The following is a 26,918-nucleotide window of genomic DNA, read 5'->3' as shown; positions in this document are numbered from 1 at the left end:
TGACAGATTCGAAATTCAAATGTAATATTTTTTTATAATTAAGTGTAACAGTATTTATGGCCAGACTAAGTATTGTTATCAAAACATCGCGGGAATCAACCAAACACTCAATCCAACTAAATTCTGTTTTATTGTTATCGTGCCCATTCATTCTAGTTTTACTATTAATACTATCCTACTATCTTACTTCCTGTCCTACTAATATTATAAATGCGGATGTTTGTAAGGATATGTGTGTGTGTTTGTTGCTCTTTCACGCAAAAACTACTGAACCGATTGCAATGAAATTTGGTATGTAGACAGCTAGACAACTGGAATAACATATAGGCAACTTCTTATGTAAACCATTGTTGCAAATTATTCGCATCAATGGTATAGGATAGAATAGGACAATTTCTAATTTAATGCACTAATATAATTTTTAAGCATATTGTTACTAACAAAATGAGTCTTCATAGTTGCTCGATTTTTTATTTAAAATAAATAAATAAAATAAAATTATCCCGATATTCCTACGGGATACTGACTTACGCGCATGAAATCGCGGGGCGCCGCTAGTATAGTACAAAAATAAAAAATTAACATATACTACTTATGTTGATTTGAAAACCAATGGTGTTAGTTACGAGTAGACCTCTCGCTATCACCGCTTTATCACAGGTTAGCTTCATCTCATAAGGAAATTGCAACCCTAAGCCCATGGAAATAAATGTAATTTTATTAAAACATATGTACTATGTTAGTAAGTACGGCGACAGATAACATGAAAATATAGTGTAACTTGTATTTTCGATTTCATACTTATGGCTCATGCCTAGTAAAGCCACAGAATAATAAGTACAAGTAGTATAACGTAATAATTAATTCTCTGTGCTAGTATAGTATAGTACAGTACAGATAACATAATACATAGTATTCTGTGGTATTACTGTCACATATCTGTGGTAATACTGTAACAGACAACAGTACAACAGTACTAGTATAGTATGTTATCTGTGATAGTATTTATACAGAAGAAAGACTATTTTGAATTTTGGTAATCTTTTTTTGTTTATGTTGTTCTGCAATTTACATTTTACGCAGAATTATATTACAAAGCACTAAGCAACAGTCGATCCACGTCTACTCTCCATAAGTAGATCATAGTTGACTGAAACGATGTCCATCCAACATTATAATCTCTCTTGGAATTTTCATAAGGAGAAGTTGAGACATGGATTTTCTTGCCTACAGCAAGTGAGTTGTGGGCAAATTGTTGGCAATTTGCATAGCATTCTGTAACATTTACTTACAATCATTTTTGAATTTTAGAAAGAAGAGTTTGTGGATATGACTTTAGCAGTAGAAGGACATCTTGTTAAAGTTCATAAAAATGTTGTATCTTTAGTTAGTCCATATTTAAAAGAACTGATATCATCAATACCTTGTGACCATCCTATAATATTCCTCACAGTAAGTATAATTTGACTCATAAAATTTTAATTGCAAATTACACTTTTAATTTGAAGTTACATTCTAAATTTTATTTTTAGGATATAAGTCATGAGGTTTTAGGCCTTATTGTTGAATACATTTATACCGGAGAAGTTGAAGTACCACTCAATATTTTACAACCATTTCTCAAAGCTGCCTCACAGTTGCTGCTATTAGGTCTAAATGAACTGTCATCTTTACAAGTAATGTATAAATAATACCTACATAACATTGAGTCAATAACTTATACTTCGTATTATTAAGTCTTAGGAAACTATTTTTCTATTTTGATATGAAAATGATTATAAAGAATTAATCATTTAAAACTGAATTGATTTAATTAATCTCTTTTAATATTATGTGCTAGAGATATTTGATTATTGGTTGATACTTGGCTGACTCAGAAAAATAAATTAAGTAAGAGATATATTTGAATGCTTTTTCACATATTAAATTTAATTTGAAGTTTTCATGTCATGAATCCACAGCTTCTCTAAGCTTTATTAAAAGACTAGCGGTCTGCCCTGAGAGTGAATAGTTTTTGAGACAATAGACACTATAATGCCATTTTCACTCTGCTCTATAACTTTATTAGAGCAATACCTGCTATTTAATTTATTTTAGGTATCGGTGCCACAAACTATGGGAAGCAATAATAATGTTGAACCATCTCTTGATCTGCCTGAAGTTGTGTATGTTTACTTAAGTTCTTAATAAGTTTAATTAAGATATATGGATACTATTAACATCCCACTAATCATACTAATACTATAAATGCGAAAGTTTGTTTATGATGTGTGTGTGTTTGTTACTCTTTACGCAAAAACTACTGAAGCAATTACAATGAAATTTGGTATGTAGACAGCTGGACAACTGGAATAACATATAGGCAACTTTTTAATATACCGATAATCCTACGGGACACGGACTTATGCGGATGAAACTGCGGGGCGCAGCTAGTAGTGTCTAAGGCTGAAGAATAAGTCCTATATATTTATTAATATTTCATTATTTTTAGCCCTACCACTTTTCCTGATATGTCTAAAAATATTAATTTAAACGAAATTCAGTCCAGTAAGGACTCTTCAACAGACATAATACAAAAAAATTTATATAATGTTATTTTAAATGAAGTGGATATCCCAGAAATCCCGATAAACATTGACAGAAATTTGAATTTGGCTAATAATCTTAATGTTAATGATCCAACTGCTGATAAAGATAATGAAACTCCTAATATTATGGCAAATATTACAGTTAGTACTGGTAGGTATTTCCTTTTTTTTGTTTATAATTCAAACATCAATAATGCTCTAAATCACTAGATGCTATATAACAAAGGACTGCTGCATCTAAACATCAAACTACTGCACCAATTCTAATGCTGTTGTCATCAATAGACAATGTGGTTCTAGAAAAAAAAAATTAAGATATAAATCGCTAGTTTTGACATATAATATGAATTCATTTCAATTTAATATTTCCAAGATTTGCAGTAGGAATTCATGTTATATTGCAGTTCGCAGATTAGGTTAATAATCTTCTAATATTTTATAATATGTTTATGTACATTGAAATAACTATTACAGAATTAATTTATTATGGTTTTGAATATTGTATGTTCATAATAAATTTAAACACTTAAATACTTACAGACTAATTCTTTTCAGATTATAAACATCAACAATATTCAATATCTAATAGAGGTTCTTTGCAATTGATTTTAAATCGCTATATTTATCTCATGCATCATCAATCTCACAGAGGTTTTAAGCGACGATGGAGATGTACTGATTATAGGAGAAAACGATGCAAAGCTTTTGTTGATACAGAAGGAGATTTGATAACAAAAAGGTATAAGAGATAGTAGAAATAAGAAATATTAACAACTATCAGTAATATCTTATCTGTTATAACTTAAATATGTTTTGTTTAGCATTCAGTATTATAAATGCGAAACTCTGTCTCTTCTTCACGACTTAACCACTCACTCAATTTACATGAAACTTGTTATAAGATAGATGGTGAGAACTATGCGGTATTACCTTGGTCCGTCTATTTTTTTTGTCTTTGTGGGTGAAGCCGCGGAGGGAAATCCATTTCCTAATAAATTAAATGAAAGGAACCAGAATACAAATTTTTTAATATTCAATTTGATACCTTTCAAATGCTGTATAATTGAAAACATATCATTTTTTTACTTACAATTTTAGGCTTAATGTACATAACCACCCATTCCATGATGACAAAATTATGAAAAAAGTAAAATCTAATCTGATATATGCGTCAATAAAAAGCATAGAAGTCAAGAAGAAGGAACATAGCAATATAGATGCGGCAATGGAGGAATTTGAGAGAGACAGCTAGCAGATTATTTATATTTAATTAAATTACCTGCCTATATAATTTGTTTTTAATTCACAATTTCTTTTTTGTGTAATGTAAATGATCTGAATGCCTTGTATTCGAATTCCAAATTATTATTTGATTGTTTAATAATTCTATGCTAATAATTGTTACTATAAAAGAGAAAACATATTTCATAATTGTTTTAGACTAGTGCCGATGATAGCGGCTGTGCGGAGACGTAGGTATTTTCAGCGTTGAGATGATTATAACAACAATTTCTGAGTCTGTTTTTTTGATAATTTTTAATTTATGATACTCATTATGTCTCGAGTGTTTTTGTGATTTACCTACGACAAGTTAGTTTCAAATAATGATGTCGCGGTGTGTCATTTATTAATATATGATGGTCAGAATCAAGATTTGGCAAAAATGTTTTAATGTACCCTAATCACTTGATACATAGAAATTCCGAAGACCGTCTGGTCAAGCTAGCATATCATCGTGGTATAAACTTCCTACTATGATCACTTTATAAGTCAGTTAACCAGTTGAACTTGGTGAGTTTTTAAGATGTATGTACCTAAATAATTCTATTAACTACACAGTTCCGAAATACAATACAAAGTGGTAACACTGTCATATGTCAAAACTCATGATGTAAATGTCACTGTCAGCTACTTTATTGTTGAAAATTGTAGAAACTGGGAAAATAATATCACATTGACTGCAAAAGTTTGTTTTAAAATTATTGTGGTGGCTAACATAAGTCATTTCTATTAAAATAATATAGTTATTAGGAATTTTTTAAAATGGTTTTTTCACAATTTTCGCTCTCATGGGATTCGCATAAAGCAAATATTTGTGGGGGATTTTGTGCCTTACAGCAGGTAAACACGGTTTGTTTAGATGAAGAAGTTGTTGTGAAATAAACAAGTAAATTTTTAAGCACAATTTTTTAGAATGGAGAGTTTGTGGATATGACATTAGCGGCTGATGGTCATTTTGTTAAAGTTCACCAAGTATTAATGGCACTTTCGAGTCCATATTTAAAAGAGTTGATTACTTCAGCACCTTGTCCACATCCTGTGATATTTCTTAACGTAAGTTTATTGTAATTTTATTTTATCGTAAATTATATTATCAAATATAATAATAAGTTCAATATTATCAAACTGAGTTACCAAGTCTATTTATTTTTATGTGAGAGAGATATCTCAGTCCATTACATTTTTTCCATTATAAATCCATAAACATGGTCAACACATTTAGGGATACCCTACCAAATGACATTAGGTAGCTTCAAGCGAATCACCAGCTCATTTACTACATTTACTAAATGTAATAAGAAATATGAAATGTGTAGTCCTATATTTTTTTTGTTATTTTCCTGCTATTAGTATCATTGTTAATCAAAATTTTTAAGTTTTATTCTTAATTTTCAGAATGTTTCTCAATCTACACTTACACTTTTGTTAGAATATATCTATACTGGAGAAGTTATGGTTCCACCTGGAAATTTGACCTCATTTATGGAAGCTGCTAAATCGTTACATATAAGAGGCCTTGAATCAGTTGTAAGTATTGGTTTAATTAAATTAAATGTTAGATATTTTGAAAGAATAGAAAAAATTTGATCACGAGGCAGGATTCGAACCTGCGTTTCTTGCCTAACCGTAGCAACGCCTAGCCTCTCGGCCACCCGTGATCCTGCCACAGTAATCGAATTTCTTCTACTCTTTCGGTTTCATGTGCCTAAGGGGCACCCCACGCCATCTATTGAGATGATTAAGAACCATCACAACCAATACGAAACATTATTTCAATGATTACAATATTGTATCGATGGAACGCGGCCTTTGTTAAATTTAATTTTTAGTTTTATAGCATTGAAATGCTTTATAAATTAGAAATTTTGAAAGAATAGAAAAAAAAATATTAAAATATAAAAAATCGATACAATTTACTGTGGCAGGATCACGGGTGGCCGAGAGGCTAGGCGTTGCTACGGTTAGGCAAGATACGCAGGTTCGAATCCTGCCTCGTGATCAAATTTTTTCTATTCTTTCAAAATTTCTAATTTATAAAGCATTTCAATGCTATAAAACTAAAAATTAAATTAAATGTGTTGAGTGTTACATGGGATTGATTCATATGAATGAATAGATAAACAGTTAAATAGTTTTTGTCAATACTATATGTATATAATTATAACTGAGTAATTGGAAATGTGTGTTGTTATTTTTTTTTCCAACCATTTATGACATTAATATAAGTAGTTTTGCGATATAATTATTTAGATGTCGAAGTAAAAAAATGCTTGTTATATTAATTAAAGTTTAATTTTTGTAAAATTGATGAATATAATGATAATTGTCATCTTAATTGTGAAGATAACAAATGTTTTCAGCAAAGTGATACAAGACCAACACATAATAAAACAGTATTAACACAAAAGGACACAGAAGATGAAGACATTTCTACCAACAGGAAGAGAAAATGTAGCGAAGTTATAGAGCAAGTATGTGTTAAATGTCATCAGTTAAAAGTTTAAAAATTTTTTTTGAAAACATCCCATTCCCTTATGGAGCACAGACCAAATTCATAAAAAAATAATGAAGTATCTGTTCATTAGTTTTGCAGTAACAAGGTATAAGTACAGAAATTTAATAAATACAATAAAAACCTACAATTTGAACTTACTAATTTAATGTTTTAATAAATAATATTGTTTTTCTACTTCAAATCTGGCCTTGGATAGAAGGTATTTTTACATTTGTTGTTGCATGTTTGGTTTTGTTTATATTTATTGATTTGGATTAGCATTATAGTCTAAATCCTATAACTAGCTCTAAATGCAGCCAGCAGAAGATTTAAGCCTGGTCTGATGGTGATTATGATTATGATAAGTGATTTTATATTGTTGTTTTAAAGTTTTAGCATAGTATTTATGTATTTGTGAGCTTAAAGGGAAATCTATCAGCAATATAGAGGATTGGTCGCAAACCATAGCTAACAAATGATATTTATTCAATCTTGGTAAGCATCCAGAGGTCTAAGGTGTAAGCAATTAGTTAAATTTGTGCAGCATATAAAAAAATACAAAATTAATGATTCCGTAGTGTCCCTTCACAGTTTGAGTCTGTTTTAGTAGGATACACCCATAAGTCGATTCGCACCTGCCGAGCAGCCTGCTCGAGCGAGCCGCGGCATCGCTCGACTCGCTCGACTCCTGTGGTGGTTATTATAGTTAATCTAACACTAACCTCACTATACCTTTTCTGTACACCAAAAACTTCATAGGTAGTATCGTACAATGTGTTTTCGCTAGTTGTTCTTTCGCCCACTTTTAACGCATATTACCATCTTAAAAAAAAAAATTCCGATGAATGATTTTGTTAACCATATTTTAATTATGTATACCGATCGATAAAATCGCTTAGATATATTTTCTTTGTTGACCAATCGTCAAATCTTGTCGATCAAGCAAACTTATAATATTCTTGTTGGTTGTCTATGATTAAATTGTAGAACATTATTAACATTACTTGTGAAATGAGGATGGCTGACTGATTTTTTTCTATAACAAAAAAAAAAACGTGGTATCCTAGCCAATTAAATGAAATACAGCTTTTTGTAGTAAATCAAATCTTATTATCTATTACCATTTTATTACTTCACTTAAACATCAGTATTTCTTTACTTTCAGGATAAAACGTAACAATTCTATTGTTGACTACTGGCCATGAGCAAAGTTTGTTATTATTTAATATACCTATTATATTCATTACTTTATACGTGTTTGTATAAGCATTTGCATGCGTTTATATTAATCTGCAGGCGGCAGACCTAGCATACGCAACACGAAATATCTCACGCAAGAATATATAAGTGCCTATATATAAATATCGTCACAATTTTTATTTTTATTTGCGAGACGACGAGATCACTTAAATTCTTCAAAACTCGATAGAATTTTGCTGCCAAACTAGGTTTTGTAGACAAAATTATGTCGTTTGTTTGAAAAATGCCATATCTTCTTTTGACCTGAAACGTTGAGCAGTATTTGTCGCTTATGTTAGGGACAATAGCCATAAACGATCAAAAATGGAAAAAAATTGGTCGAGAAAAAGTTGTCGTGACGCACATGCTGGGCTGGCTGTTTACCTTTTTCTCCGGTTGGCTAAGAGAAGAAGAACAGATCACTATTACTGACAAGGCCGCCTAATAAACTATATTGTCTTTTATGTATATATTAGTAATATCGTTTCTCTGTGTGTAGTTGTTGTTAATATTAAACACATGACATGACATGACAATATTAATGGTTCTATATATTTATATCTGTTCAGGCTTTAAGTTTACCAACTACGGCAAGAAAAATATCTATCAAACCCAGTGCTGCTACTCCTATCGTGTAAGTTACTGTTTATAGTTCAACATTTTTAATTTATTGATTCATTTTATAAGAGAGATTATAGTGAATGTTATACCGATTTTTTGTTACGTTATTGAAAACCACATTAAATTTTGGACCGGGATAACCGAGGTATCTGGAGGATCTACTGCAATGATTCTCAAACTTTTTTTTGTTGCGTCACATATTTAACGATTTCAAAATTGGGCGGCACAAAAAGAAAAAGATAAAAATTATTTACTTACTACGACACACTGCATAAATAGTTTATGACAAAAATTTTAAATATACGAAATATGCTGCCTGCTGCTGCTTAGGGGTTAAACTTTATGCGAAGAAATACAGACACAGTGTGTGTGTGCAGAAAGTCAGCACATAAGCTCGGGATTCCCGTTGAGATGTGTACACAGCGCACGCGTTCAATCACAGAAGCATTTAGTAGAGTGCGATAAAATAAAAAAAAACTTATTTGGAAAACCGTATAAAAGCGAAAACGTATGAAAACAAGAAATTACGTGTAATCGGGGGATAAGTGTACTGCAAAGTTAATAACTTTACAAATTAATAAATTGAGGCTACATGCAAATAAATTAATATTAAACCGAATCACATACATTTGCCAATTTTAACGAAAGAAAAAGTTCAGTATCTACTATGCAACACCTTGTGAGTCCCAACTATCACTAAAACGACACGTTTTGTACGCAGAAATGACAAGTGTGCGCCGACTTGAGACATATTCTATAATAAATATAAAATAATCAAATAATAAAATAATTAATATTTTTATTCATATTAATTTTTTTTTAATGATGTAGTTTAATAATATTAACATTATTATATATTTACAAAATTTGGCGGCACACAAAAGTGCCGCGGCACAGTGGTTGAGAATCACTGATCTATTGCGTTATTTAATTTGACGTACGTAATAATATACATAACTTGTACTTCATAGTATAACATCGGATCTGACTTTTGTTAAATTATTACCTATTCTGTTGTAAGAAATATATAAAGGGTCCATAGGCACTACTCTATTCTCTGAAAAATTTGATAGACAGGACACCTCTCTGCAAAACTATTATCGGATTACCGGAGATTCACTGTACACATATTTTTAACAGAAAAAAGACCGCCAGTACTGATATTGAAAGGGACAATGACAATGAGTATTCCATGGATTTTGATACTAATGATTCAGATAACCTCGATGTATCACAAGATGCTGACAAAGCCACAGATAATGCAGGTAAAGATATGACTTTAAACATTTTTTTGTCCTATTAATATTTTCAGAAATATAATTGTTAATTGGGAAGAATTATGATATACCAGCTGCACCCCGCGGGTAAAGATATTCTCTTATAAAGAGAACCTTTTGTTTGTTTTTTTCAAACTCAAACATTTATTTATTCAGTTGAACTTCTAAAAGCAATTTTAATCGTCACATAGATTTGTCATTTACTACCAAACAATTTAATATCGAAAACTACTTTATCGATTTTAAAAATCTTATTAGCTCCCGTAAAAAACTTCATATATTATAGTGGCTATTTACGAAATAAATGTTATTTTTTTATTAGTTAATGCTATGTTTTCTACTTATTTATTTATTTTATATTATGTTTTCAGTGAAATCGACAAATCTCCAATTCACGGTATCCATACGAGGTTCTCTGCAAGTGATATTGAATCGTTTTATGTACAATCTTCAGTCGACACAGAGCACGGGAATTAAACGCTGGCGATGTATCGACTATCGTAACCATCGGTGTATGGCATTCCTCATTACTAAGGGCAATGTTGTTTTGAATAGGTAAGCTTTAATGGAGTACATGCTTACTAGCTTGCGATAGCATGCTTTTATTTAGTAAAGGATTGTAAGGTTTCAATGAGCAACAATGGTAAGGAACTCCGACTTCTATCGAAAAGTCTAGGGTGAGTTGCATTTCAGGAGAGCATGCACGAAATACATAATATATAGATCTTTCAATTTATTTACACATTATCCACACCATTTCTGCTTGAAACGGTGAAGGATAATACGTGAAGAAACCGATGTATCCAAGTATAAAATTTCGATGACATGGGACATCTGCCAATCAGCACTTGGTCAGTGTGGTATATTATGACCTAATTTGTTATTGGCGCCCCGTGGCCATGAAATAAGACCAAATATGGGCTCATAATGATGAAGTTAGATTGACTGTCACTCCTAATATGTTATCAAATGTATTTAATATTTTATCATATAAAATGTATTTTAAACCGACTTCAAAAAGGAGAAGGTTTATCAATTCGACTGTATTTTTTGTGTTTGTTACTTCATAACTCTTTACTAGGTTAACCGCTTTTTATGATAGCCACAAGCTTTAAAATAAAAAAGTTTTTAAAATAAAAAAGTTTTGTTTCAAAGCTGGTGCCTGCCAGGTGTTCACCATTCAATTTTTTCTAGTTCTGCCTATTTGAAGGCTGTTTAGTATTTAATTATTGGACTAATATATTCGCTTGGTCGCCTGCCATTTCAATGTTTCCATTGAATGTTCAAATATTATGTAACAGCTAGGTTGCCAAACACCCTTTTACTTGGTTGTTGTTTTTACAAATTATTTATTTGCAGAGGTAATCCCCACTGTCATTCCTTCCACGACAAAAAAATACTGGCGAAAATCGAAAAGAACGGCGTGTATTCAGCTCTCTATGAATTAGAAGCTCATCAAGAGAAGGAAAAAGAAAAACAGAGGGAAGATCAGTCGAATATCTCGAATGTGGAATATATACCTGCGAGTGTTAGCCAGTTACCCGACTTGTCGGATAATTCTAAATCAAACAATTAATTTGTTATAAGATTTTATAATAAACATTTACTTTAAAATTTTAAGCTTTTTATTTTTGTCAACTTAATGCGCTTTATATAGTATAGTGGGTGACTTGGTAGACCAAGATTCTAGGGCTAGGTATTTGTATGGACTGTTATACTTTTGTACCACTCTTCTTTCTACTTTTCTGTATAAAAAATTCTAATAACAACTTGCAAACGTCCATTGACAAATCTTAGTCCACATCAGTCTTGAAGTTTCGTGAAATTAGAAGTACCTATTCCAAAAAATAAAAAAATATATTTCGGATTTAATATTATAAAGTAACGTACCTAGTAATATCTAGTAGGACTTAAGGAATAAGTAAATATAAATAAAGCTGATAATATAATTTCTATTTAGTAGGTATCTATGTATTAGGCACCGCTAGCTGTTTCACCTAATCAAACATAGCTTTCAACTATCAGCAGTACTAAATTATACAATGTGTGAACAAAATGAATAGACAACTAATTACGTCTTTGCTAATAGCGTAGAATGATAAGTTTCGCGTAGAGCGCGGCTGGTGTGAGACGTATACATTTTTATATAAAGTTTACATAATGAAAGTTAAAATGTTTAACATAAAAACATTTATTCTCGTGGTATATGTACATTCAATTTTTTGTAAGTCTCTCTCCAGTCAGAATAAGTCAAATTTACAAGACGACTATGAAAAGGACCCAGCTGTGAATAGATTACGAGAATACATTCGTATCGATACCAGCAAAAGTAAAAATTATGGTTAGTATGTCATCAAATTATTACTAGAAACGACATGATTGACTTAATGAAATTCAATTTTTTTTTCTAACTACCTACTGTTTACATTGACATTAAATTAAGTTTTTGAAATAAATATTCTTATTTTTTTTAATATTATCGTTTTTTTAACATATCGCACAATTCTGAAACTGAATTAATTGAATATTCATGATCGTTTAAATGATATCTAATTAAAACAAAGTGTATACTACTAACTGATATCTGTCATTTGCCCTTGGCCATCTACCATTTTTAACACGCTTTTTTGTTAATATTATGCGACCGTACTGGTATAGTATAATCATGGAACAGTATGGTAACTTAGTAGTAGGGTAAAAAATTATTTAGTTATTAAGATTGTAATGGATTTTTATCGCATTATATAAATAATACATACACTTTACATATGTTACCCGACGACCACAAAATCAGCATAAAGACGAAGCACTTACTACTGACAGTGCTGCCATGAGATGTTTTATCTATGAGCATGTTTGTGTGAGTGAGCCAAGCCTATCGAAGTTTTTAGGAAGTATCTGTACTGTGATATATTTATACTGTGGTACAGGAAAGTGAACATGGGGAGGTACTACCATTAGGTCGTTGCCCTTAAAATATATTATATGTTTTTTACAAGAAATTATGATATTCAGAAGAACAATATTTGATGAATTTATTTATTTCGGAGTGTCCTATTTTGCAATTGTTAATTAAAATATCATCTTCATGCATTAGCTCCTCTAAATAAGATGAATTCGACCTACTTGTGTTTAAAATATAATATAAACGTCCCTAAGATGCCATAAGCTATTCATAAAAAAATAGATAATTAGATAAAGATCAATGTAAACATGTTTAATCATCTTAAAAAAGTAGGTTAATGGCACGCCATTACTGTTAATATTTACTTACATTACGCATAGTTACATTTCTAAACACTAAAATCTTTTCCTGAATGTGGAGCTAATTTGATAGTCACAGTTAAAGGAAAAAAAACAAAACGTGGACCGATTTCAATTTTTTTTTCACCATTAGAAAATAGAAAGCTGCATCTTTACTGAGCGACATAGGCTATATAGGTACTATATACCACGGCGAATTCGCATTTCGCATTTATAATATTAGTAGTATTTCACAAACTAAGAAGTTTATCTATGATGTGTGCAAAAAAAAGGTTTTAATTTTAAGTTTCATGTTTAACTAACGGTCCACTTGATTTTCCCCAATAAGGCTTAATTTTTCACATATTTATAAAAAAAATGGTTTTCGTTAAGCCTAATAAAATATTTTTTAAATGCATTACCAGCCGTGGTATAGCCTGCAATAAGCGGCATTGGCACCCTATTATGAAATCGTCATTTTCAATTGCGATACTTGATCGCGATTAAACTCGTGTATTATTTTTAGAGTAGTTAATTTCTTAATAATGCCATCTCTATGATCTCAACATAACAGCTTTGAACCACGGGTAAAAGGCACTTTATATTACCCCTGGACCCACAGGTCATATCATAAATATAATTATTTTTACAGAGCTAGTCGTAGAGTTTTGGAAAAGATTGGCTTCAGAAATTGGATTACCAATAGCTATTTATAGACCAGCAAGTTTTCCAGTGTGTATTATGACCTGGGTTGGGAAGCGACCGGATTTGCCCAGTATATTGTTAAACACTCATTCTGATGTCGTTGATGCTTACGAAGTAAGTACAATCATTGCTTTATGATAGATATATAACAATGATTTACTCGGATGTATTAGGAAAGAATAGGTACTCTATGTGTTCAAGAAGTGAGATGACTTTCCAAGTCTTGTCGAACATGTATATTCAATTATCAAGTTTTTATTGGTCCCGCTTACGAAAATGATATGTACTCAGTTTCAAGTACCTACATAAGTAGATCTAATTACTCTATTACTGTATTTTAGTTGTTAAAATGGATACTTATAATTATATTTTTGAGTACTTGTGCACATTGATCTGGTGAGTCTTCTCTTAGTAAAAAAATGTTTACAAGTGGTAAAAACAAGATGGTGTAGAAGATGCCACCAAGGAACCTTGTTCTGAATACTCCAGCACATAAACAACAGAAGATATCGTCGAAGCTATTAAGAAAATTGTTTAAAATCGTCGAATAACCATGGTTCGTTCGTTCTATAGCACTAGTCATTCATCATTGCTCGACGATATGAGCCACCATTTTCACCGGACTAGGCTCCCTGCGATTTTTTTCTATACCCGAAACTTAAAAAACCTATAGGAATGTGCGAGGACAGAGATTTGCAAAAATTGATAAAATAAAAACTACATCGCTGGAGGAGCTCAAACCTATACAAACAGGGGTTTTGAGAAGGGCTTTAAAGTTAGAAATAGTCGTTGGCACAAGCCTATTATATCTGAGGGATATTATATTGTATACACTTACCTACGTTTGTTACATATAAGAAATATTATAAAAAATAACGTTTTCAGGACCTGTGGAGCTATCCTCCATTTGAAGCAGTTATTGTAGATGGAAATTTGTATGGACGAGGCGCACAAGATACAAAAAGTCTTGCAATTCAACACTACGAGGCGATTCGCAGACTTAAGTTGAATAACATTACCCTGGATAGAACTATTCATATATCGATACTGCCAGGTAAAAACTAACTTCACATAATTTTTTCTAACATAAATAATAATCACTGTTGTTTACTATGTATCTTCTATTTTCAATACCTACTAGCATTTAATTTTTAATTTTTTTTTAATGTTCTAATCTCATGAATTTCTGGACCGATTTTAAAAATCCTTTCGCCGTTGAATATGTACGTAATATTGTGTGCTAATTAATTAAATATGTTCATATATGTTAAACAATTTCAGATGAAGAAATCGGAGGGAATCGTGGAATAAAAGAATTTGTAAAAACAGATTTCTTTAAGAGATTAAACGTTGGCTTTGCATTAGATGAAGGACTGACAAGTCCAGACAATTTGTTCTTTTCTACATATCAAGACAGAAGACCATGGCGTTAGTAGTGTTTAGTATCGCATAGTACCTACAAAACTTTTTTTATACTTCGTAGTTTGTTTTTCTACTATCTTAATTCTAAAAATCTAAATATCGTTTTGACGATAGTTATGACACATTATACCTACAACTAAATAATTTATTTTAACAAAAAACTGAAATAATCGATCCAAACATAGTAAAAGTAGTTACGTAAACATTTCAGAAATCAATATGACTATATATGGCCAAGGAGGACATGGTTCACAAGTTAAACAGAACAACGTCATCGAAAAGGTACCAACCAACTCCTAATACATATCTATCTTTCGGATTAAAAACAAAATATTTCATAATATTTTCTTTATGTAGCTTCAGGGTCTATTAAATTCTGTGATGACGTTTCGAAGTGAACAACAACGAATTACGAATAGTACTCCTTTCGATTGGGGAGCATCAACTTCGATAAATGTTAACATTATTAAGGTGAGATATTTTAACAATGACTGAAGTGAACACGTTTGTAGTAAATAAAATAATGCAATATCTATGTGTGATAACATGAATGCATATGATTTATAATGTTTTAAGTATAAAATATATATTTGTACAATAACTATTTAATTATTTGTTCCAACTAACACAACTGTGATATCTAATTACAGACCGGCATCGCAACTAATATAATTCCTAATGTAATGACTGTTGTAATTGATATGAGATTGGCCACCGACGCAAATGTGACTGATATTGACGATATGGTAAAATACTTCCACTCTATATTTTAATTATCGTATACTTACGAAGAAATTGTTTTATTAATTTTAAGCACAATTATTATTTATTATTCCTACAAAGAAAAATTAGCATTTTATATAACCGTTCTTAAGTAATATTTATAGTTTTGTTTTATGTACTTATTTTATCTCTATGTATGTATAACGTGAATGATATTATAACACCCAAACCATCTACTACTACACATACTAATAATATAGTTCGTTACTAAGTACAATGTTATGAGTCAAGTATAAAACATATTATGTTAACAGTATCATAAATATATATAATAAAAAATATGTAACAAAAATAGCCCCTCTCTGACACTACCCTCTTAATAATATAATAATACGTATCGATATTATGATTTGTTTTTACTTACTTATCAAACTATGGGAATATAAATATTGATGTGTGTGTGGTTTTATTTTGTGCAAATAAGGTCAATTCTTGGCGAGAGGCAGCAGGACCGCTGACCAAAATTGAATATATTCGTCGTGACGAAGTGTCGCCTGCGACTGCAGTGGACGACTCTAACCCGTATTGGCTCGCAATTCAGGATGCTGCTATGGAATTGTAACGTATCAATTATCCTGTTATAATCTACGTTAAACATTTGTTTAATTAACCTGATTTCGTTTATACGCGCTTTTGTATCGTCATCATACAGAAATAAATTTATAACTCAGCTTGGGAAAGCAGGGTTTTGTACAGAGAAGAGCCGGCAAGAAAACTGTTGTGGCTCTTTTAAAAAAATCAAACTTGCCTTAAAGGTACAAATCCGAATTTGAGTGAAATAAATACAAAAAATGCATAAATGCATACTTAAAACATTAATTTTTTAAAATGGCTGGATTTAATCACACATCAAAACTTTAACAGAATATAATTTAAGTAATAAATATGAATTGTTTGTTTTGTTAATAAGTTCCCGCTTTTAAGAAACAATGGATCGATGACGGGAATTAAGATTTGGACTGGGATGGTTGAGGAAGACGAAACTTAACTCCGTGTTCTCTACTCGTAATACGAACCACAATCAGACCTACACAAATTAATGCCGAAAATATACAAACGTACAATACTATTTTTGTTTCAGAAATATAAAAATTCAGCCTGTCGTCTGTCCAGCGACTTCAGATATGCTAGTTTTGCGGAAACTTGGCATTCCTGCTCTTGGCTTTGCCCCGAATGTTAACATGGCCGTGCGTATGCATAACAACGACGAATACATGCCAATCGAAACATTCTTAAATGGTATTAGTATAATTACAACAATTGTACACAAATTAGGCAATGTAGCTGCTGTGTAAAGATAGCTTTTCTACTTTAAGAGTTAAGGTTCAAATTGTTGTAAATATACGGTCAGATTTGGGAATGTAACATTAAAAATATTCAATGTTATTTATAACTTTAAGAATAAATTCATACTAATTAAACTCTTTTACTGATCTGTAAACTTATGAAAATATGTTCGAATTACGTATAATTTTAAAAGTGATATGTAACCGCAAAATAAATGATGAGTTAATTCGAGCGGACAATGGAAAGTTATTTACTTTTCGTTGATTTAAATCGTTAAATCAACATCCAGCACTTCGCTGTAATGGATGCCCCTCCTTCGCGTACGTGCCGCAACATTTTTAAAAGGACTTTTTCGCGAGCCGCCGCTCTGTGTTTGCCAAGCGTCGTTGGATTTGAGAATAGTCACGCTTTTAGCGAACAAATGAATTCTGTGGAACAATTGGGATTCACTGAGTAAACTGTTTAGCATTCAATTGAGGAAAAAATACGCACGACAGATACCTATATACAGGGGTTGATAAGACGTTTAGAGATTAAGTAAAAAAATATTTTAATTCTGTGTCTACGTGAACGTCTCTATTATTTATTTGATTTTGATTTGTTATAATTTGGTGTAAACAGCTAGGGGCGGAGCAGGCGTTAATTGAAATAAATTGTCACAGTGGAACGTCGGCGGGACATAAATCAGAGTGCCGCGGGCTATCAGCTAAGTGCTCGCTACGAGTGAGCGCTGCGACGTACCAAATTATAGATGTGTACATTTTTTTAATAAAATTCTGTAATTCCAACGAAATAACCTTTATAAATTATATTTACTATAATAATGTTAGATCGAATCACTCATCACTTAATTAGTTTATCAACCCTGAGAGGCATCAGCCTATTTAAGTCGAAATGTGGATAAATGTACCTAGAGCCCTTGAGAAGTAAAAACGTGAAAATATTAAATTATATTAATATTACATAATTACAGAATAATCTTAGCAATTCACAAAGTAATTAATCATTTATTCAGCCTTGATGAAGCGCGTTGATGTATTGGAAACTGTATTGGTATTCTACGGACAAGTCCATATAAAGGTATAGCACATCTATCACTGAAATAGATCTATGTAGGGAGATGACGCACCAAGAGACACCGCGAGACGAATTAATTCAGCCAAACGCGGTGAGCGGGCGCGATTTTTGTCCGAAGTGCTCATTTGTCACCAGTGCAGGTGTGGAGCGTCACACCGGAGACTGGAGGAAGGGTCGCCTCTACTAGCCCAATCTTTTTATGTCATGGATATGGCACATGGGAAAATTAATTATTTTTATGCGATTTAAAAGTTGATTTCAACTACAATCATTGCAAATATAATGATTTTCCTCCATGGACTTTAGAATTTAAAGTTTTATTGTTAAAAAAATAAATAATAAGAAGCCACATATTAAATACCTGTAATTCAATAGCGAGCCTACATTTTATGATAATACATGCTTTAACCATTTTTGAATAAGTAGCATGTATCATATTACGCACCAACTTTCATATTTATATTACTAGGATTTAAACAATTAGATCGTTTTAAATATTTTGGTATGATATTTTGTCGTTAAGGTTAAATTATTACCTTCTCCAATAATTTCTTACGCTAAATCACCTCTCTAATGATGCAAAAGTAAGACGGTTGCGAATGTAAGGCGCACGATACTGGATGAGTTGTACTTTTGAATATGACAACATATTCAGTTGTACCTCCTTTGAAATAATTTTCACGTAAAAGGGCCATATTCCCTCTATTTTCTTACACCGCTTGAAGGCGAGGTAAGGTTTTAATTTAAGATTGTAATAAAAGGTTTGGTTTACCTATTTATAATGCGTTTAAATCCTACTAATATTATAAATGCGAAAGTTTGTAAGTCTTTCACGCAAAAACTATTCAATCGATTGCAATGAAAATTGTTACGTAGACAGCTGGACATCTGTAATAACATATAGACAACTTTTTATCCCGATGATCTTACGGGATACGGACTTACGCGGGTGAAACCGCGGGGCGCAGCTAGTTATATCTATAGATGTAACTAAGATAAACTGTTATTTGAGTTTTTGACCGAATTTAAAATAATTAAGTAAATTATATTCGAATAACAAGTTGATCGATGGACATATTTGTTGAATGTTACTTACTCTATCCTGGCATCATTTAATCCATATAAGTAATATATAAACTAGTTGACGGCTGACCCACGTCACTTCATCTATTCTAAAACGAAATATTGATCCCATTTTTGCAATATTTTTATTGATACTTCGCTGCTATGGGTCTCTACCCAATGAGAGAGGGAGGGAGGCATATCTTCTTAAGGCATACAGTACACATTGTGTTCTCTTCGAATAGTATCGTTCACATGTCGCTTCCTTTTTCCTTCATATGCATTCTGACATCATGCCTTTCTTTATATATCTATCAATTTAAAAAGCCGGCAAATAAGTTGCCGGCCGTAGGTACCTGCCCCTGCAGATGATCATGGGCGATGGCTTATAAGCTAAAACTAAAAAGTTGCCTATAAGTTAAAATTCAATTGTCTTTCTCTAAAATAAAATAAAAAAACTATATCTCGTGGATTCTATCGAGTATAAACTTTGGTTTTTTCAATTGTTAAACTATAGTTTAAGTTTATAAACTTAAAGATAATAGCCACGGAATTGTCATATATTTATTCAATATCGCCTCCTAAAAGTCCTCTAAAGATATAGTGGTATAAAGAGTGAATTTAAATAAAATACAAGTGCAGTAGTTAAGAATCAAATATGTAGATTCAACAAGAACCGACTCATCATCATCATCATCATCAGCCCTTATATGTTCCCACTGCTGGGACACAGGCCTCCTATGAGGGTTCAGGCCATAATCCACCACGCTGGCCAAGTGCGGGTTGGCAGATGTCACATGTCGTCGAACTTTTGATTCTGGGACATGCCGGTTTCCTCACGATGTTTTCCTTCACCGTTTGAAGCAGTGGTGATGTTATCTACATGCGCAGATAAATTGAAAAATCAATTTATTTCCTGCACGCTCGCCCGGTCTCGAACCCCGACTTATCGATTTTGAAGTCTGAGGTTCTCACCACTGAGCCACCACTGCTTTTTTTTACCGACGACGACGAAGAACCGACTAAATGGTTGGTATCTAGGTAAATATTCTTTTATTAATATTTTTTTTAATAAAAGAGTGTAAGATAACCTGCACCGAAACTAGAATTACAAAACAAAAGTAGCAGATCAAGGAACTTATTAAACACTCATCATCGCTGGACAAATAGAGCTTAACTGGGTGTCGGCCGACAATAGTCCAGTCACGCGCACATTATTTGATGTGTTCAAGTGCTTATCACTGACTAGGGCTGCCTACGTTTGGTTTTACTTGCTCAAAAAAACGAAGGACATAATGATATGAATAAATATCATGGCTTTAACTATTTATTACTGGCTGAAAATAGTATTCAAACTAATTTTGTATTTTACAACAGACACCTACTAAGTTTTACATAATTAACCTACTATGCTATTCTAGATTATATGAAAATACCTATTAAATAAAACAGCACAGCTGAGTTTAGATTAAACGGCTGTTGAAAACAACTTTATAATAATTAATAATTACATATTTTAATAAAATTATAAGGTTTTCGGAAAAAATCCTAAAAATTATCCAAACCAAAATTTGTATTACAAAACGCCATTAGCATCCCTAGCGTAGGATGTCGACGACCGCCCTCGTCACCCTCGCGCCCTCTATACCCGTGCATATGTTATTTTTTCCAAAAGAGAACAATCATAAACAATCACCCGTAACTGATTTAAAATTGCTTTAAAATTGAGTGTTGATTTAAAATATACAGAGTTTTCTTTTCATACTTTTCAATGGGTTGTGGGAATTTCACATGTACTTTAAATGTGAAATTCGCTGATGCCATTTTTTTTAAGTAATTTGAATAAGAAATCTCGTCATGTTTTTTTAAACGTAAAACTAATTAGATACTAGCTCCCCAGAGTATAAAAAATTATAAATGTAAATAAGTATCATTCCTCAGTGAGGAGACATTTGGTGACCACCTCATCAAGTGTGTGCCGCCCACGGCTTTGTTCAAATTCCTTTTTTTCACTCTGGAACACAACTTTATTAGTTAAATGATAAAATCTTCTTGAAAATCTAAAGTTTTTATAAGGGAAATTTAAGTTCTTAAAATAAATGAAGACAATAGTATCTACTATAATATATAATAGTAACATTTAAATAAACACAATATAAAACAACATATTTAAAAAATCTAAATATATAAATACAACATATTTAAAAAATCTAAGGTATTCCATCGCTTTTGAGATGCCAAGGTACCTCACGATCGATTTTTTTATTATTGAAATATCTTTCAAGATAGTGAGCTTAAATCTGCACTAATTAATAAACACAATTCGTTTAAAACAGATTTTTAGAATTATAGATGTGCATTTAGAATTATAGATGTGCATTCAGTATTTACTATGGAAAATATAATTTAAATATACAGCACGGAGTGCCTATATAATTGTCATTATTATAGACTGGTTGAGCTTTTGTGTAAGTTGTTTTTCAAAGACCGGGTGCCGCGGTCACGTGCCACGCATTAGTAGTTATTTAGTGAGATTTAACGTTGCCGATTATTATTTAAATCGTAGAAAAACACTTCTTTTATGATAAGGGAATAAAACAATTAAATGCACTAGTCAATGTTCGATGTGATTGAATATTTTAACAGACACCACATACATAAAATTCATTACTATGCTATGTAGAGTCTGAAAACATATTTGTAAAAGTTGTCAGCGGATTTTATTTACAGCAAATATATAAGAAAAAATTAAGTAGTCGATGTGCAAAAAAATTAATTCGGTTCGCTTGTTCAAAATATAAAATATGGAATATGTAGCTACGAGATTCATAAAAAATCATATTCATATCATATATGTGTATTATGCAAGTAATATATATTTCTTGTAGTAGACGGGTTGGTAACATAGCATTCTACCTACTTAATGCCACACTATCATAATAATGATCGTTTACTACACCGTCACAGTCCTGTCCTTAGTTCCTCTCATCAATTCCTTCTAAATCCCTTGTCGTTTAAAGAGGACAATTCATGGGCGGTGGTAGCGCTTACCATCAAGTGATCCACCAGCTATTTTGCAGACTGTGACATAAAAAGGAAGTGAATGAGTTTAAATCTTATATCTTGTATTCTCTCAATCTTATATTATCACTGTACACTGGGAATCCGCCCAAAACCACAATTCTATATGTATCTATAATTAATAGCATTAGGTACGTTGCATTACCATTGACCATTGCCTTTAATATAAACATCGTTAATCATGTCAATTTTAAAATTGCATCTAAAAGCAAACACACAAATCGTTTCTCCTATATTCTAATATGAAAAGATTTTTTAGAAATCCAATTCAATACGTAGTTAGAAGATTTGACATTAAGTTTGACAAAGGCAGGATAAAGCAAAGAGTAATGTGGCAATGTGAACCGGATCACTTATGCTCGATCGGGCAGCGGATACAAACACAAGCGTATTTTCTAAATGATCTTGCGGTAAGAAACTCCTTTAGAAAGTGTAATATGCCCTAAGTCTATGTCGCACGTGGCATTTTCGCTTCGTAGCTCGATTTCAATTCAAAAGCTCCGTGGACCGCCCCCTATATAAAAGGCAAGCACCGATTGGTCGCTCACGACGCCCAGCCAATTAGCTCCCTTTATCCCCTAGTTCTTACTTGACATTTTAATGTTTACAGTGGAAACGAAATTATATTTTTAAGTAAAATTTTTAAATGGAAAAGCTAGCTCGATCTCGATTTTACTATTTTAAAATGTCAAAATTATTCACAATATTTGTTTAGATAAAGATTAAAAAAGTTTATTTGTATTTGTATAAAAAAAATCCTAACTGAAAAACGCTGCTATGGAATAAATTTGATAATTATGAATACATATTTTTTAATAATAAAAAACGTAAAATCAATAAATAAATTTGTATACATACCACGGTCAAAATCGCCGTCACCGATACCCTGACAATGTAGCCTGTAGACCGAGCCACAAGATGGGATCACAGGTGTCTCGCTCGTGCTCGGGGTTATTGTTACTTGCTATCTCACTCGAGGGGTGGGCCCCGATGTAATCAGGGGATGATGTGACTCGCGATCTCCGCAGCGGCTTCAAAGATCACAATTATTGGAGCAGTCTGTCGAAAGCCGTGACTCGGTGGTGAAGTCGTATAGAAAGTCACCATAATTTTTTTTATCGAAACCAAATTAATACTTATGAATTATAAATCCAATTAGTCTTGAGTTTTACCGTCAAATAAATACTTCATATATTAATAGTGATCATCGTTAATTAGGTGTGTTATTATTTACACACTTCTTATAAAGCGCAGGTTTTAAATAAATAGAAGATATAAGTGGTGAGCTGTACTTAACAAGAGGTCACAAATTAAAAGTCGAGCTGTCGACGTTTTGGGAAAAACAACGGACGCCGGTCGCGGCCTTCCGTAGGATGGGAACAGGTCAGTAGATTTTGATTCAATTGTTTTTATTATGTGGTAATAAAATAAATCTGACAGATGTGTAAAAAATAAAAGTAACTTAAATTGATGTATTTACCTATTTATAAAGCATTCCTTATTGGACCTATTTATTTCTTTTGACATAAAAGTAAATAATTAAACATTATGACGAATTATTGTAAAAGTCCAACGCAATAAAATGCAGATTGCCATGTATGCAATTCACCTAAAATAAAAACTTATTACATAATACTTATGTAATAAGTTTTTAACAAAATTAGCCCTTGGAAATGATGTTACTTTCTTTACTATGTTTTAACAAATTTTATTAATTAATATGTATAATAGCAAGATTGATTTCCTCTCTAACTTTTAACTATACGAGTCAAGAATTGATCTCGATAAATTTCATAGTAATAGTTTATTTTGAGCTTGTTCTGAAAAATATTTTTATGATTATGTATTGTATATTCATATTATATATTGACTTGTAAAAGTCATTATTAATTTATAATTAAATTATTAAAGTACGTATAATATAAATTTATTGCAAATTTTTAAATTTAGGTTAGCTAGTGACTTATTCCATTCTATATAAAATAAAATTTCCACAACTTAAAACACGCGCTTTAGCAAATATAGACAAATTAAACAATCCTCACTGTCCCAAATTAATATTAGGCAAAGAGACAAGAGTAAGATTATTCAGATGAGAAAAGCGAGCCCTGAAGGGACGGACTTGGGCTCGTTTTGGGAACGGAAACTTGTCACACCCTCGTTCTATCTTAGAGCAATATATACAGGATGTTTGTATAAAGACAATATCTACAAAATCATTAGTTTCCCTTTACTCTCGCTTAAATTTTCGTTAAATTTTTATAAGCTATTTAACTAGCTGTGTTGGTCTGCTTGTCTTAATCTGTGTCGGTATGTGGGTTAAATCTTAGAAGCTCAATTAGAACTAGTACTTTGTTGCGTTGTATTCTCAAACCTGGTATACCTACTTGGCATTAGACAATCTATAAAAGTCTGTCTTTTTTCCACACTAGAATTAGTACTGCTTTACGACGTCACGGTGACCCCTCAACCGTTTAAATTTATTTATTTTGGGTTTAATACATCACCAACAAAGTGTTAGGTGGTAGATATACAAAAAACGCACCTTCAGCGAATCATCCCATCATCATCATCAGCCGATATAATATGTCCTGCTTCAGATAATATACCGAACTGACTATGGGCAGAATACACACGCCGTCAAACTTTTGATTCTTGGACACGTTTTCTCACAATGTTTTCTATCACCATTTTGAGCTGTGGTGATGTGAATAATGTTCAAATAAATTGATAAATTTATTTAATGAAACTGTTTATCACTTTGTAGTTGATCGGGATTTAATTCTGAAATAAGGGTAATACTTTTTTTGTTGAAAATGATAGTTAAAGTAGTTTCCCCAAAAAATTATCCGGTATGAAGATTTATAGCAAAGAGTAGTTTTGTAAATCATTTCTTAATTACTTTTATCATCCTACTAAGTATTGTTGAAAAAAACAATTTTTTTTACTGTCAGAGAGTCCACATTATGTATAAGGATTAAAGTACAGCCTGTATGTGCTTTGACACTAATATATCGTCAGAGTCATTCGTCATAAGCCCACATCGCACAAAGTTCGTTAAATCAACACAGACTATGTACATTATGAGTAGATACATCGGCTTATCTATTGTCTACAGAATACTATTCCATTGAATTGTCATGTAAGAAGCTCTCTTTATGAATATGTTTGTATTTGATAAATTGTATTAATGAAATCTGGAATTTGTTCAATATTTTCTTTCTGAGAATCATGGTTAAGTGTACTTGTATACTAATCATGATTCTCAGAAGTAAATATTTAATGACCTCAACGAGATTAATAGTCCCCCTTCTTAAATAATCTAGTAATGTCCTAAACCCATTGTATAATAATAACGAAAATCACTGAACGTGTGGTTTTAAGTAATAAACACGTTGTAGACCATCAACTACAGAATCATTCAAAAATATAATAATCCAATGTCACTTTCACATTTCCCTATGCAAAGCATCGAGACATTTGGGCATGCCTAAAATATACTTGCATATTTTTCCATTTCCCGGATTATCCAGGCCCTATGATACTACCAATAACCCGTAAGCTACAATATTATTAACATTAAAATTGATTTTACGAGCAGAGTGTGTTGTTTCACACGAGTGTCAGAATTTAGTCGCGATTAGCCGGAGTTCGATGCACAGGGCTGCACGCATCGGCGCACCGACACATACATTACAACCCCCCTACATTTGCCTATCTACATTGTAAATAAATTAACACTTTGATCTATTGCAAGCTATGCATGCGTGGTCACTTCATTTACAAATTGATTCGATCTCGATTTGAATGTGTAGAGTTTTTTTTTCTACTGTATCGACTCTACTTTACAATTTTTTTACAATTGTAAATGCAAGTGATCGTTATTATGTCGTTTAGAAATCATTAAACTCTTATGGCACTAAGATTATGCTTTAATTGTGTCTGGAATATATATATTTTTTTAATTTATTTGTATGTGGTAGTCGAGCACGCTTCGGCACGAATTGGGCCAGCTCGCACCGGGTAAGTACCACACCCCCACAGAAGACCGACGTGAAATAGCATTCTGCTGTGTTTCGTTCGGTGAGTGGGGGAGCCGGAGGCCCATATCCTTTTCCTTCCCTTTCCCAGTCCTTTCCTTTATTCCTCTTGCCAATCCTTTCTTAATCCCTTCCCAATTTAAAGTCGGCAATCCATTTGTAGAGGCGTAAGATCTGTCGACTCGAAATCGACTTTACGCCTCTACAAATGTTCATGGGCGGTGGTAGCGCTTACCATCAGGCGTCCCACCAGCTCCATTGCCGACTGTGACATAAAAAAAAAAAAAAAAAAAAATTGAACCGACTCTAAAACCACCCAGAGCGTAAAATATAACTTCTATAAGGGCTACCCAGGCATACGTTGCAATTTAATTGAATTGTTGATTGATATGAGAATTGGTGATTGAAATTGGTAAATTATATGTAGTAAGATAGTATCTATTAACTAGTACCATTAGACTTGGCTGTCAACGACTTCAAATGAATGAGAGGAGCAGCGCTTATAGTAACAATGTTATTTTATTTTTCACCCTTGAGGGGTATATACACAGAGTAGAACCTTCTCATTTTCGGAACTCGGTTGTAAATAAACTTATTTTTTAGATAAATGTTAACTTCCCGTTAAGAAATGGTTGATTTCCATCAGATCGCAACGTTTTAAGTTCGCTGGAATCTACTCTGATTATAATTTCCGCGATTTACTCAGTGTCCTTAAGAA

General features: G+C 32.1%; 3 protein-coding genes across 4 annotated transcripts in view; all 3 read left to right on the top strand.

Moving 5' to 3' along the window:
- The first annotated feature begins 952 nt into the window (after nucleotides 1-952).
- On the top strand, nucleotides 953-3,879 carry LOC119834240 (protein abrupt-like). Of its 2 annotated transcripts, none has more exons than XM_038358575.1 (7): nucleotides 953-1,036; nucleotides 1,312-1,452; nucleotides 1,533-1,676; nucleotides 2,098-2,165; nucleotides 2,492-2,739; nucleotides 3,144-3,327; nucleotides 3,687-3,879. In XM_038358575.1, the coding sequence occupies exons 2-7, from the start codon at nucleotides 1,330-1,332 to the stop codon at nucleotides 3,838-3,840; spliced, it is 921 nt and encodes a 306-aa protein (XP_038214503.1). In that variant the 5' UTR covers nucleotides 953-1,036; nucleotides 1,312-1,329; the 3' UTR covers nucleotides 3,841-3,879. The 2 variants fall into 2 exon arrangements, with proteins under 2 accessions (XP_038214503.1, XP_038214501.1); XM_038358573.1 differs by having other exon boundaries at nucleotides 966-1,236.
- A 569-nt stretch (nucleotides 3,880-4,448) lies between these two features.
- On the top strand, nucleotides 4,449-17,087 carry LOC119834323. The gene is made up of 17 exons (XM_038358663.1): nucleotides 4,449-4,709; nucleotides 4,782-4,922; nucleotides 5,265-5,396; nucleotides 6,230-6,340; nucleotides 8,172-8,236; nucleotides 9,364-9,488; nucleotides 9,872-10,055; nucleotides 10,860-11,070; nucleotides 11,595-11,841; nucleotides 13,396-13,562; nucleotides 14,334-14,502; nucleotides 14,730-14,876; nucleotides 15,082-15,152; nucleotides 15,228-15,341; nucleotides 15,521-15,616; nucleotides 16,078-16,211; nucleotides 16,735-17,087. The coding sequence occupies exons 1-17, from the start codon at nucleotides 4,632-4,634 to the stop codon at nucleotides 16,946-16,948; spliced, it is 2,406 nt and encodes an 801-aa protein (XP_038214591.1). The 5' UTR covers nucleotides 4,449-4,631; the 3' UTR covers nucleotides 16,949-17,087.
- A 6,446-nt stretch (nucleotides 17,088-23,533) lies between these two features.
- The window catches only part of LOC119834517 (nuclear receptor subfamily 2 group E member 1), a 23,737-nt gene continuing 20,352 nt past the window's right edge, over nucleotides 23,534-26,918 (top strand). Inside the window, exon 1 of the mRNA XM_038358906.1 lies at nucleotides 23,534-23,543. Coding sequence (XP_038214834.1) covers nucleotides 23,534-23,543 — 10 coding nt within the window. The remainder of the gene's footprint in view (nucleotides 23,544-26,918) is intronic.

This window comes from Zerene cesonia, chromosome 19, assembly GCF_012273895.1.
Source record: "Zerene cesonia ecotype Mississippi chromosome 19, Zerene_cesonia_1.1, whole genome shotgun sequence".
In the NCBI taxonomy this organism is placed as follows: Eukaryota; Metazoa; Arthropoda; class Insecta; order Lepidoptera; family Pieridae; genus Zerene; species Zerene cesonia.
The sequence above is the reverse complement of the archived record's forward strand: the minus strand, read 5'-3'. Positions and strand labels throughout refer to the sequence as shown.

What these genes read in the sequence shown, in the direction of transcription:
- LOC119834323 (XM_038358663.1), top strand. Translation starts at nt 4,632, where the DNA reads ATGGTTTTTTCACAATTTTCGCTCTCATGGGATTCGCATAAAGCAAAT. An exon ending in GATTTTGTGCCTTACAGCAG is followed by an intron (nt 4,710 to 4,781) that starts GTAAACACGGTT and finishes ACAATTTTTTAG; the next exon opens with AATGGAGAGTTTGTGGATAT. An exon ending in CAAAGCCACAGATAATGCAG is followed by an intron (nt 9,489 to 9,871) that starts GTAAAGATATGA and finishes TTATGTTTTCAG; the next exon opens with TGAAATCGACAAATCTCCAA.
- LOC119834240 (XM_038358573.1), top strand. Translation starts at nt 1,159, where the DNA reads ATGTCCATCCAACATTATAATCTCTCTTGGAATTTTCATAAGGAGAAG. An exon ending in CTTGATCTGCCTGAAGTTGT is followed by an intron (nt 2,166 to 2,491) that starts GTATGTTTACTT and finishes CATTATTTTTAG; the next exon opens with CCCTACCACTTTTCCTGATA. An exon ending in AAATATTACAGTTAGTACTG is followed by an intron (nt 2,740 to 3,143) that starts GTAGGTATTTCC and finishes AATTCTTTTCAG; the next exon opens with ATTATAAACATCAACAATAT.